Genomic DNA, 12333 nt, shown 5'->3' with positions numbered 1-12333 from the left:
GTCAATTTGAAGAGTACTCAAAGAGGATGCCCTGACCAACAATCATTTCCAGAAGAACACACCTCCTGATTTGCTTCAATTTGGCTCGTGGAAGCCTCGGTCGGAGGATTCGAAGAGGATGCCGGAATGAAGGAAGTCAGGGCAGCAAACAGCGAGCTTGTGAAGGGCGGTAAATCTGTTTCTTCTGTGTTTGGCCCGGATCTCGAGCCAAGCTCTAATCCATATTATTTTGCATAGCCCCAAAAATCCATCTCTCCAAGCAACGAGAGGTGCTGTGGGTTAATTTGGTTGACAGAAGAGGGTGCATTCGCATCATCATACCTGGTTGCTCATTTGGACGATGAATCTTGATAATTTCCAAGGTCATGAGAAGTAACTAGGCAGTCGAGCATAACCCATTCACTCATCCCCTGGTGATCATGATTATTATCTATTCCGCCAGTTGCTTCAGCTCCTCTTGCAACCGTATTCAGTTGATGGTTTGGTTCGCACGTGCCAACCTCTAACACTGGCTTACACGCTTGGTACCGGAGGCCCTCATTGCCACTTTCGCAGACACTATCCAAACGAGGAGCTCTCTGGTGTAGCCACTGAAAGCTTGGGTCTTTCGGGAATGTGAATAACGCGGAATCAGTGATAGTGGAGACGAAGAAGAAGGGGAGGAACATAGAATCAGTGACAGTGGAGACGAAGAAGAATGGGAGGAGAAGGAAAGAAAAAGAGACGGAGAGAGCGCGAGATATTTTGAGTTTGGGTTTTGGGATTGAGAAATTTGGATATGTGGTTTTTAGGTGAGCAGATTCACGATGGATATTGTGGTGAGGTTTCATGGTGGTGAGATGAAAAAGTGAGAGATGACCGACATAGCTTTTCGTGTTGGTTTCTACAGATGGCGCCAAATGTTAATGCTCAAAACCGGAGGGGTCTTGGAACAACGTAAATCCGACCGTGAATCTGCAAGAAAGTAAAGAACACAAGATGTATCGTGGTACACCCTAATGTTTGGGCTACATCCACATTGATATTGTATTTCTCTGTTTGTGAGAGGATTGTGAAGGTGAAGAGGCCATTTTGTAGACTAAGGGCTCATCCCCTTTTTACATATTTGCCCCTTCATTTATTACATAATTATATTTGAGTCCCCTGAGTATTTATATTGGATCTAAATACGGAGGCCCTAAGTGTGGTACAAACAATACTATGTGTTTGATCTTGTGCACTTGCGAGTTTAAAACGTGCAATTAGTAGCTTAATATTTAGGTTGCTAAATGCATAACAGGTAGCCCGACTCATCCACGTCTAGATATTCAAAGTGTAGAGTTTATCCTCCCATTTTGGAGAGCAGACCCATATGGGTGTCGGGAAATTAGTTTATCCTCTCACATTAATGAGTATGGTTGGTCCCTTGAGGGGTGCAATTCCTGTGGTGAGTCCTTAAGAAGGGCGCGATCTTCTTTTGAAGTGCAGGAAATATAAGTTGTTGTAGACATGTAGTCGAGCCAAGTTATAAATTACTTTTGAATTCCTCATTGAAAAATGAGTGAAACGAACGACTAACTTAATTATAAAGACTACATAACAACTGGATAGTCATCGGCTTGTGAGGTGGTGCCCGTTGAGCTGCTTAAGTCTTCGGGTTTTAATATAGTGGAAGGTCACACATGGTGCTTCTTCAGGTTGTAGGCGTTCCATTACTTCTCGATCTCTTTGTCGTTCATGGTGGCAAGGGTGTAATTACCATTACCTCATACTCTGCTGATCTTCTACGGACCTTCCTAAATGGGATCCATCTTTTTGGAGCGCGGGCAGTGATGAAAGCTTTTCTTAGGACTAGATCTTCGGGTTGGAACTGCCAGATCTTGGCCCTTTTATTGTAGCTGGAGATGAGCTGCTGCTGATAGGCTATGATGCGGGTAATGGTCTACTTGCACTTCTCCTCTGCCAGATATAAACTTGTGGCTATCTCCTTACTATTCTACTTAATGTTTGGCAGTAAAGTGTTGATGCTCAGCACGATTATGTTGGAAAGAATGATTGCTTTTGAATCAAATGCTAAAGAGAAAGGAATCTCACCAGTTGCTTGTCTTTTAGTGGTGCGATATGCCCATAGACATTAGGGGAGTTCGTCGGGCCATTTTCCCTTTTGTCGGTAAGGGATTTCTTGAGGCAGTCGAGGATCATCTTGTTGGATGCTTCAACCGGCCCATTGCCTTGAGGATATCTTGGTGTAGACATATGCTGCTTGATGCCATACTTTTGGAAGAACTTCGCCAAATCTTTGCTAATGAATTGTGAGCCATTGTTGGTGACGATGGACTGAGGGATGCCAAATCGGAAAATGATGTTCCTTCATATGAAACGCTCTATGTCTGTTTGAGTCGTGGTTGTCATGGGCTATGCTTTTACCCATTTGGTGAAGTAATCAGTTGCCAATATCATCGTGCCTCTGCCCCCAGTAGCAAGCGGCATAGGTCCTACCAGGTCGATTGCCTACTGCATGAACGACCAATGACTCGTCTGTGGGTGTAGTTCGCTGGCAAGCAGTGCTGATACTGGCTTGTAGCGTTGGCAGCGATCGCACTTTTGTACTAACTCCTTAGCATCTTGATGTATGGTAGGCCAGTAGTAGCCTGCGTTAATAGCCTTTTGTGCTAAAGATCGGCATCTGGAGTGATTTCCATAAACTCCTTCGTGGATTGATCTTAGAATCTTCAAGTCATTGAAAGGTGCCAGGTAACAGAGATGTGGTCCTGTGTAGGATCTTCGGATGAGAATGCTTTTCCACATGTAGTAGTGTGCTGCCTTTATTTAGAGCTTTCTAGACTCCAACCTTTCCATGGGGAGTGTGTCGTTGACTAGGTAGTCTATAATACAACTTTGCCAGTTAGGAGTTGTACTAACCTATGACACATCGGTTGCTGGCTTTGCCCCTATTCTTGGCTTGTCTAGATACTCCACCGGAATAGAGCATTTAAGTTAGTGGTTGAGGGCGGAGCCTAGGCCAGTTAACGAATCCGCGTGGGCGTTGTCTGCCCGCGGAACTTGAATGTGAGTGTAAGTTTGAAATGCCTCAAGTTGTTTGCGTACCTTATCCAGGTATTACACCATATTTGGATGTTTTACCATGTACTCCCCAGTAGTCTGGCTGATGATTAGCTCGAAATCGGAATGAATTACGAGCTTCTTCACCACCAAATCTTTTGCCATTCGAAGGCCTGCTAGTAAGGCCTCATACTGTGCTTCATTGTTAAATGCTTTAGCAATGTGCGTGGTGTTTGATTAATGCCGTGCAAAAGTTGGATTAATGTGCCGTTGGTTTAGTGATAACAACGGGATGATTTGAGATAAAGATGGGATTACATGTGGTTTCGATTTCACAAACAAGTTCAAGAGGATGGCAATCCATGGGATAATTGAAGACAACATTTTTAGGAATATTATTCTTGGTTGCTTTAGTAGCTCGGCAAACAATTTTTCAACATGGTCAGCAAGCAAGTTAGCATTATTAATACGGAGGCATTAGTAACGTGAGGGACCTTCAACACAATATGCAAATTTGTTCCGCGTAATCTCTCGCTTTATGTGAAACTATCTCATCTTTGAGAAAAATCCTAACTTTCCTAATTTGGTAGACCAGTTGTCAACATCACCACCACCTTCGTTCACTCACCGACCGAGCTTGATCGATTAGTTGTCACGAAAAGCATTCAACCTAGCTCATTAGTTATTTGGTTTTCATGCCACGTACGCTTGATATTTTTTAGGATTGACAAACTCTTATCCAAAAAAAAAAGATGACTCGTCAGTCGAATAAGGAAAATTGTTTATTGGAAAGAAAGTTAGGCCTAAATGGAATATAGCAAATCCGGGTTATTCCTGATATAATTCTCTGTTCTTTCTACATGTGAATAAACAAAATTGATAATGCGCGACGTGATCTGTAGCTATTTCACTGCCCAACCCACTTCATAAGTTGGTACCACAGCTGGTAATCTATGAGAATAGTTTTGCTCCCCACCCTCATCACCATTCTATTGAGTTTAAAGTTTGAGATATGTGGAGTGGATGAATACAAATCTCAAAATTTAAACTTGTCCAATAGTAACAAGTATAATTGTGAGCATTAGCACCATTTGAGGGTGGTGAGCAAAAATGTAACCTGTAATCTAGAGTGTAATATTAGGTAATGTTAGGAAGATTAAATTTATAAACTAAATTTTATAAATCAAATAATATGAAAGTTGATGATTAAATTATTGCTTAACGTGCTTATTTTTTATTGGTAACACATCATTTAATTTTCAAATTTAGTAGTACAATATTATTATGTGCCATAAGTGAAAGCAATTCTAATTATGACACCATTCAAAGAAAAAAAAAATTAAATAAACAATTTCACCAATATTGCTACAATAATGCATGGATGGTGCAAATCTTCCAAGTGCTTTTCTGTTACACTTTTTACATAAAAACAATTGAATGCTTAGTACCACAAATATGAAATACCCACATATTCGATCCCACCAAGAGTTTTTATCCAATTTTTAACCAAGATCTCGTGTTTTTTCTTTTTCCAAATGTCTGTTTTAGAGTCTAAAGATGCCTTGGTCAATGGCACATCAAGCGGGTGAATTTGGCCGATTATACAGGTCGGATTTCATGCAATTTCTTTGTGTGTTCATACATCTGAGGTTCTATATATATATATATATATATATATATATATATATATATATATATATATATATATATCGAGTTGACGATTCTATTATCCAGGGAAATTTTCATACAGAGTACAGTACCACAATCTTATTGTTTTTCCATTGAATGCTTCCTAACAATAACTGTTATAAAAAGAGACATAATATTGGTTAGTGGTACCCAGATATAGAGTGTGACAGACACACGCTACAAGCTAAAATAAAGTCTCAGACGAGCGCAGATATGCCAGAGAATATTACTACATCCCCGATGGAGGTGGAGGGCAGTGGCGAAAGCCATGAAGCCCCGGAAAGGATCAACAAGATTTCTGTTGCTTGTGCAGTGGTTGCCTCCATTATATCTATTATATTTGGCTATGGTATATGCTACATTTTACACTCTAGTTAATTTTCTTTTAATCTGTTAATGCTTGTAGTTTATTAACCCCCGTTAATTAGATTAATTGGCTTGTAAACAATTTGGTTTTCCCTTAGTTATATTTGTTTTATTATACATGAACGCATGATCCTACAATTTATGAAGGTGCTAATCATGAAAACAATTTCTTTCACAATATAGATACTGGTGTGATGAGTGGAGCCATGATCTTCATCAAGGAAGACCTCAAAATCGACGATGTACAAGTCGAAGTACTTGCAGGAATACTAAACATTTGTGCTCTAGTGGGATCCTTAGCAGCTGGAAGAACATCTGATTACATCGGTCGGCGTTATACTATTGTTCTAGCCTCCACTATTTTCTTAATAGGTGGAGTGCTAATGGGGTATGGTCCAAACTATGCAGTCCTAATGACTGGGAGGTGCACTGCTGGCATTGGTGTAGGGTTTGCACTAATGATTGCTCCAGTTTACTCTGCAGAAATTTCATCTGCCAAATCAAGAGGCCTTCTAACCTCGCTCCCGGGGTTTTGCATAAGTCTTGGAATCTTAATAGGGTACGTGTCAAATTATTTGTTCGGAAAACTGACTTTGAAACTCGGATGGAGAATTATGCTAGGAGTTTCTGGAATTCCTTCAATTGCCTTAGCTTTTGGGATTCTCAAAATGCCCGAGTCCCCAAGGTGGTTGGTGATGCAAGGTAGGCTAGCAGAAGCTAAGAAAACATTGTTACTAGTTTGTAATTCCAAAGAAGAAGCCGAGCTTCGTTTTCGCGATATCTTGGTTGCTGCTGGAATCGACGAAAATTGCAACGAAGATGTGGTGAAGGTCAGTAATACTACTAGGGGTGAAGGGGCTTGGAAAGAACTATTATTGAGGCCGAAACCCGCTGTCCGCCGGATTTTCATTGCAGCGGTTGGAATCCACTTTTTTCAGCATGCGACAGGGATAGAAGCTGTTGTGTTATATGGTCCAAGAATTTTCAAAAAAGCTGGGGTCGTTGGCAAAGACAAGTTATTGCTTGCCACAGTTGGAGTTGGGGTCACAAAACTTTTGTTTATAGGTGTAGCCACAACGTTCCTGGACAAAGCTGGGAGGAGGCCCCTACTGTTGATCAGCACTGGTGGCATGATTATAGCCCTAGCAAGTTTAGGGTTTGGTTTGACCATGGCCGAGCACTCCAAAGAGAAACATACTTGGCCTCTAAGCTTCAGTATCGTGGCAACTTATGTGTTTGTGTCATTCTTCTCAATTGGCCTGGGGCCCATAACATGGGTTTACAGCACTGAGATTTTTCCTTTGAATCTTAGGGCACAAGGTGCTAGTATTGGGGTGGCTGTGAATAGGCTCTTGAATGCTACAGTTGCTATGAGCTTCATTTCAATTTACAAGGCAATTACAATTGGAGGGGCCTTCTTTATGTTTGCAGGCATAGCTGTTATAGCTTGGTTATTTTTCTTTTTCTTCTTACCAGAGACCAAGGGAAGAACCTTGGAAGAGATGGAAATGGTATTCAGCAAAAATAGTGATGCTAGTAGGTCTAAAAATGGTACCGTATGAAAGGGATCAAGAAGTCATGTGCAGAATATGACTAATTTGGGGATAAAATTAGGGGAACTTAGAAGTTGAAATCTGTACGTGTGACAATAAATTAATTCACAATTGTTAATTTGTTATTACAAGTGATATTACTTTTTAAATTAGACTAAGGCGATGGGAGAGTTTAAACTCAGGATGCAGTGAATTGAAAAGAAAGTCTCTATCCACTAGGGGAATCCACCATAATTGCGTATAATTATTCATTAATTAGTGTATTGATTTAGGGTGGTGCTATCCAACACCCATTTTACTTCTTACACACTCCTCTCAATTTTTGGCCGTTAGATCGAATAAATTGAAGAAAATTAATGGACAAAATAAACAAGCATGTGTGATAAAAAAATGTGTAAATAACACTATTTTTTATTTATATTATGCTTTTGCCAATTGCAGTGGTGTAGTGAAGAGATATTATTTTTGGTTTATTCAAAAGCTTAATTATGAGGTGATTACAACCTTTGCTTAATTATTATATAGTGGACAGATCACAATCTTTGCTTATATGGTAAAAGATTCCAGTTCACACTACTAGAAAAAGGCCAAATGCCATAGTTCACCTTGCTTTATTTTTTGGGATGACTGTTCAAACAAAACAAACAACCGTATATATGAGGGAGTTATTACTGGAGAGCCTTTCTTATGTGTTGAGAGGAATTATCGGAAACCTCCACTTTTTTCATGATATCAAAATTATGTTGCTCCATATGTGAAGCCTAAAGGCTAAACATGTTTCACATCATCTGATTGTGTTATTTACGTATTTGGTTTGAAAATTCACCATGAGAGGGCGTGTTGAGAGGAATCCCGCATCAGGGAAAGAATCAACATTTCATGTAGGGTTGGGCACGAGCTGGGCCGGGCCCAACTTTGAAGGGACCAAATCAGACCCGGGTTTAAAAGAAACGGGTCGGGCTGGGACAGGTTCAACAAATTTTAATATAGGAACCGGATCTAACCCATCCACGGGTTTTTTCCCCTCTTCTTCTTTAGCTCTCTCAATCGTTCTAGGAGATGTCAGATCATGGCAACAAGAATGCAAGCCTTATAATTCTCTTCTTCTTCAAGTCTCTCGTTCCCATTTAACCCTTTCAATCCCTACACAAAGATTGGGGGATTCTCCCCCAATCTCAAAACCCTTAATCCTAAAACTGGAAATCACACCAGCAATTCGTGCTTGAGCCTAGCCACACCAACAACTTTGGTTAGAGCCGCTGACCCTGAAGCACAAATCAAACCAGAGAGACGTCGTCTTCTTCATGGATCCCAGACCTCCACCCTCGCCATTACAAATTACACCAATTGATGAATCAAAACAAAATCTTACATACCCAGAAGCAGATTTTCCCAAAAGCACTCATTATGCAATCATAGTCCCAAAAACCCTAAATTCCCAAATTGAAAACCCACATAATTCCTAAATAAAATACTCACATGATTCCTAAATCAATCGAGAAGCTTATGCAAAAATCCTAAATTCCTAAATCAGAAACCCTAATTCATAAATTACCTAGGGATTTGCAGGATGATGGTGGTGTTCTTGACGGCGAGGATGATGTGGTGGTGGTCAGAACTCATGATTGGGAGGACTGGTGGAGAGTCATGAGAAGATGGCATGATGGTGATGGTGGCTAGCTGCTACGATGTTAACACAATCGAGGTCGACTTAGTCACTATGGATGGGAGGGAGAATGAGAAAGTATGGAGAGTCGATGGACGAAGATAGGAGCCTGGGCTCGAGATTGAGATTTGAGACAAAAGAGAAAAGGAGATTCAAGGAGGAGAGATCGAGGAAGGAGAGAGTTATCGCCCGCTGCGAGTGCTCCAATTGGGAATTCGAGGGAGAGATAGTTTGTCTGCGTTGAGGAGGGTAGATGGTGGTGGTTGCATTGAGGAGAGCAGATGCAGTGTCGGAGTTGAGATAGAGACCTCGAGGTCGAGGCTCGAATTCTAGAGAGGGGAGAGTTGAGTCGAATGAATTGGGTCTGAGAACAAGAGAGATAGAGAGTGATAGATAGACCAGATGGTAAAGATTTAATAAGGTAGAAAATCAATAGTCCGGGCCGGGGACCCGTTTTCTCCAATTTCTAGAACCGGCCCGTCCCGCCCCACCCCACCCCATTTTGTATTTATAATTTTTGGACCCGTCCCGAACCACATGGATCCGTCCCGACCCGTGGGTCCAAGACCCGTTTGCCCACCCCTAATATCATGTGCTTATAAATAGTAAAGTTACTTCCCATATTACCTATTGTAATTGTATAATGCAACTTTAAGCTTCTTCATTATGTTTGCAAGCATTTATGTGGTCACCTGGCTCTTCTGTTATTTTTTTCTTTGTATTTTTGCATGTCATATAAGAGACTAAACGGTGATCTTTGGAAGAGATGAAAATGCTTTTCTGTAGAATCACTTGTGATTTTGATTCTAAAATTGAAGTTACAAACGGTGTTGGAATGCAGTCAAAAACCAATGGTAGCAATTTACAATATAATAATTGGGAGAGCAAATTAGATGAAGTTTTGTATAGATGTACACATGGAGACAAGAACATTTTTGTTATTGATCCTGTCAATAATTCTTTTACCGGGTCACTACTTTCTTTTTCTTTTTTGAAAAGCGATGAAAGAGTGATTCATTGATTAAATTCAAACAATACAAAAGGTGTCATTTTGGATACATATTTTTTACTGATCAAATCTTGATTGGATAGAAATTTGCCCATCAACCACATCAGATAAACTCCTAAATGGCTACCATCAACAATTACCATAAATACGAACGACAAACAATACAAATATAATGCATAGACAATAGACACAACAAGTTTAGTATTGAATAATCACACAAAATCATCGCTAAAACAAGCGAGGCCATATCAAACATTAAAACTGTAAAAGCTACAACAACTTGTCGGAGCAGCCACAAAACAGATCACAAAACAATTAACTAGATAATTGGCGTATGAAACCACCAATCAATTCATTTCCATCGTGAGGGACACCGTTTCTAGGAAGATTTGTCGCCTCCGTCGAAAGAGCTGTCACATATCTGGTCAGATAAGACGGCATAGTCGTGGGTTGGCCAATGAGCGCACATGCACCATGGAAACCAAGTTGTAGAAGGTGAATCCGACCCTCTACAACCATGAATCTGCCCACAACCACGAATCAAGGCCAAATTCAAAGGCATACTTGGTTTTGGAAAGAAAACTCCTAACAAACTTTGGAGATTTGTCGGCAAAAGGGTGGGACAGAGAATGGGAGCAGGAGGAACGCAAAGTAAAAGCAAGTAGAGACGGGAACGCATAAATGATGCATGGAAAGGCAAAAGAAGGGAGATGGGAGATGGCGATGGGAGGGAGGGGGTGACGCCGTGGGAGGGAGGGAAACGGAGAGACGGGAAGTACCATAGGAGGGTCAAGATGGCTGTTAGAAATGCAACCATATTTCTTATACTACATTTGTACTACCCTCTAATAGAAGTAGGGTTCTCACACACATATGAGTCTCATCTCTATTAGAAATGTGATATAACTGTGGAATGAAAATTATGGTAATAGTAGCATTTTTTACATCGTAATCATTTACGTCTCTTAAAAAAAAGTAATGTTGCACTTACCATATTCTTCATACCACATTTGTACCACCTCTTTAATAGAGATATGCCCACTAACATATGTGGGTCTCATTTATATTAGAGAAATTGTACAAATGGGGTATAAAAAATATGGTAAAAGTAGCATTTTTGTAAATAATAAAAAATAATAAAAAATAAAAAATAAAATAAAAACCACTAAAACACATACATGAAGACAAGAATACTTTGTAATTTGAAGGATTTAAAGACACAAATATACAATTGTTCAAGTGGGCCATGTTAAACTATAAGGGTGCATTTGTTACATCTGACTATCTCGGATTTGACTTGTGAAATCTCGTTCCTGGATTTCACTGTTATAATCTACGTATTTGTATTATTGAGATTTTATATTATTTTTCGAGAATTTATTTTAATTTGTTTGAATTAAGATTTTAATTAAATTAGTTACGAAGTTTGAAGTTTTGAGATTAATTATTTAAAATTCGTAGGCCTTTCGAGGTCACAATTTATATCGTTGAATAGATTTCGAGATCACGAACGTATAGGCGAAAGCCGCTTGCGAATCCAGGTTTTAACGGTATAGTTACGGATATTTGAAGTTGTGTTACTAAACTATATATTTTAATTTATTTTAAAACTCCCACATAATGGGAGAGGGACCAGGGAGAAATGGAAAATAAAAGGAGAACGGACAGGAAAAAAAAAAAAAAAAAAGGAGGGGTTTGGTTTTGACCCGTTTTTGGGCGTTTTCGACCATTTGACCCACAAACTTGACCTGCTTGTATCTCCTTCATCCAAGCTCCGTTTTGGGTGATCTTGGTGTCCATGGAAAGCTCTTGGCGAGCCCTACATCTCTGTATTTTTAGATTTCCCATTTTCTTATCCATGTTTCCAGTTCGAGGTAGCAAAGTTCCGTGGGTTTTCATCGGTTTTATCATTTTTCCGGTGAATCCGGCAATCATTTCCTTCGAGTGAGGTATGAAACTTTACCTACTCTTCATAATCTTCAAGTTGGTAAGCTTGGTTTGTGTTTTTGTAGTCGTTTTAGTGTTGGGTGTTTAGAACCCTAGAAATCTGGTTTTCCCCAATGAAATTGGATGGCATACAACTTGAATTTGTCGTTGGGCTAGTTGTAAAAAGTGTTTCCCTTGTTGACCTCTAGCTACCATGTAAATTTGAACTCATTTAATTAATATTGAAATTTTGGGTTTTCTAAACCCTCCACCTTGGCTACCACCACGTGTGGTGGTGCGTGGGACAGTCCACAAATGTTGTTTAAGTACTAAATACCTTCTAGTGACCCTGTAAACCTATGTCTAGCTTGGTTTCCCAAAATTCAATTATTTGGTGTGGTGATCAAATTGGACCGCCACTTGTTTGTGTGATTGATGACAATCCGATCTTTGGTTCGTCGTACAATTTTGTGAACACCCTAATTATCGTTGGACCTTTGAGAACTTACAGATTGGAATCCGATGTGTGGATCTTCCGGATTGAATAACCTTAGTTTGTTGACCTTAATGGACCTACCTTATCGACGGTTGATGCTTTAGTTAACGTGCTCTACTCTTGAGTGTTGCTTATGTCTAGTATGTTGTTGAGGCTTGATGGAAGTTAGTTGGCTCATCACTATGATGTGTCGTTCCCAGTTGACGTGTGTCTCGATATATGTATTAGTGGCACCATATTGAGTTATACTTGTTCACTAAATGTGCTTCCTATTGAATGGTTATTTTTATTTTTAGCATCGATCTATGTTTAGTAATTGTGAATCTACTGTAGCTTGAAAACGTTTATGAAATGTGGTTAAATATGTATATGTGTATGATTGTTTTTATGACGATGTGAACCCAAAATCTTATGACAAGTTTATGTAGAACTTTTAGGCTTGCATGATAAGATAGTGGTCATGAGAAGTTGATAGTGCAAGTGATTACGATGTAAATCATAGCAGATGAGATAAGGGTAAGTGGTTGTGTGTTGATCTAACTGCACCATGTAGTAGTGGTACATGAGTGACCCTGCTTGGTTAATC

The 12333-nt window shown here is 39.8% G+C and overlaps 2 protein-coding genes across 3 annotated transcripts; one reads left to right on the top strand and one right to left on the bottom strand.

The window, feature by feature from the left end:
• Positions 1-329: 329 nt before the first annotated feature.
• Positions 330-830, bottom strand: LOC103402338 (uncharacterized). Its single transcript, XM_008341078.2, has one exon. The coding sequence runs from the start codon at positions 828-830 to the stop codon at positions 330-332; it is 501 nt and encodes a 166-aa protein (XP_008339300.2).
• A 3681-nt stretch (positions 831-4511) lies between these two features.
• Positions 4512-6785, top strand: LOC103401649 (probable polyol transporter 6). 2 transcript variants are annotated; one of them, XM_070815469.1, is made up of 3 exons: positions 4512-4649; positions 4886-5080; positions 5281-6785. In XM_070815469.1, exons 2-3 carry the CDS (start codon positions 4945-4947, stop codon positions 6657-6659), a joined length of 1515 nt encoding a protein of 504 aa, XP_070671570.1. In that variant the 5' UTR covers positions 4512-4649; positions 4886-4944; the 3' UTR covers positions 6660-6785. The 2 variants fall into 2 exon arrangements, with proteins under 2 accessions (XP_070671570.1, XP_008338588.2); XM_008340366.4 differs by lacking the exon at positions 4512-4649 and having other exon boundaries at positions 4761-5080.
• The last annotated feature ends 5548 nt before the right edge of the window (positions 6786-12333 follow it).

The sequence above is a fragment of the Malus domestica genome, chromosome 02 (assembly GCF_042453785.1).
Source record: "Malus domestica chromosome 02, GDT2T_hap1".
Taxonomy (NCBI): Eukaryota; Viridiplantae; Streptophyta; class Magnoliopsida; order Rosales; family Rosaceae; genus Malus; species Malus domestica.
This window is presented reverse-complemented; position numbering and strand designations above follow the sequence as displayed.

What these genes read in the sequence shown, in the direction of transcription:
- LOC103401649 (XM_070815469.1), top strand. Translation starts at nt 4,945, where the DNA reads ATGCCAGAGAATATTACTACATCCCCGATGGAGGTGGAGGGCAGTGGC. An exon ending in ATCTATTATATTTGGCTATG is followed by an intron (nt 5,081 to 5,280) that starts GTATATGCTACA and finishes TTCACAATATAG; the next exon opens with ATACTGGTGTGATGAGTGGA.
- LOC103402338 (XM_008341078.2), bottom strand. Translation starts at nt 830, where the DNA reads ATGAAACCTCACCACAATATCCATCGTGAATCTGCTCACCTAAAAACC.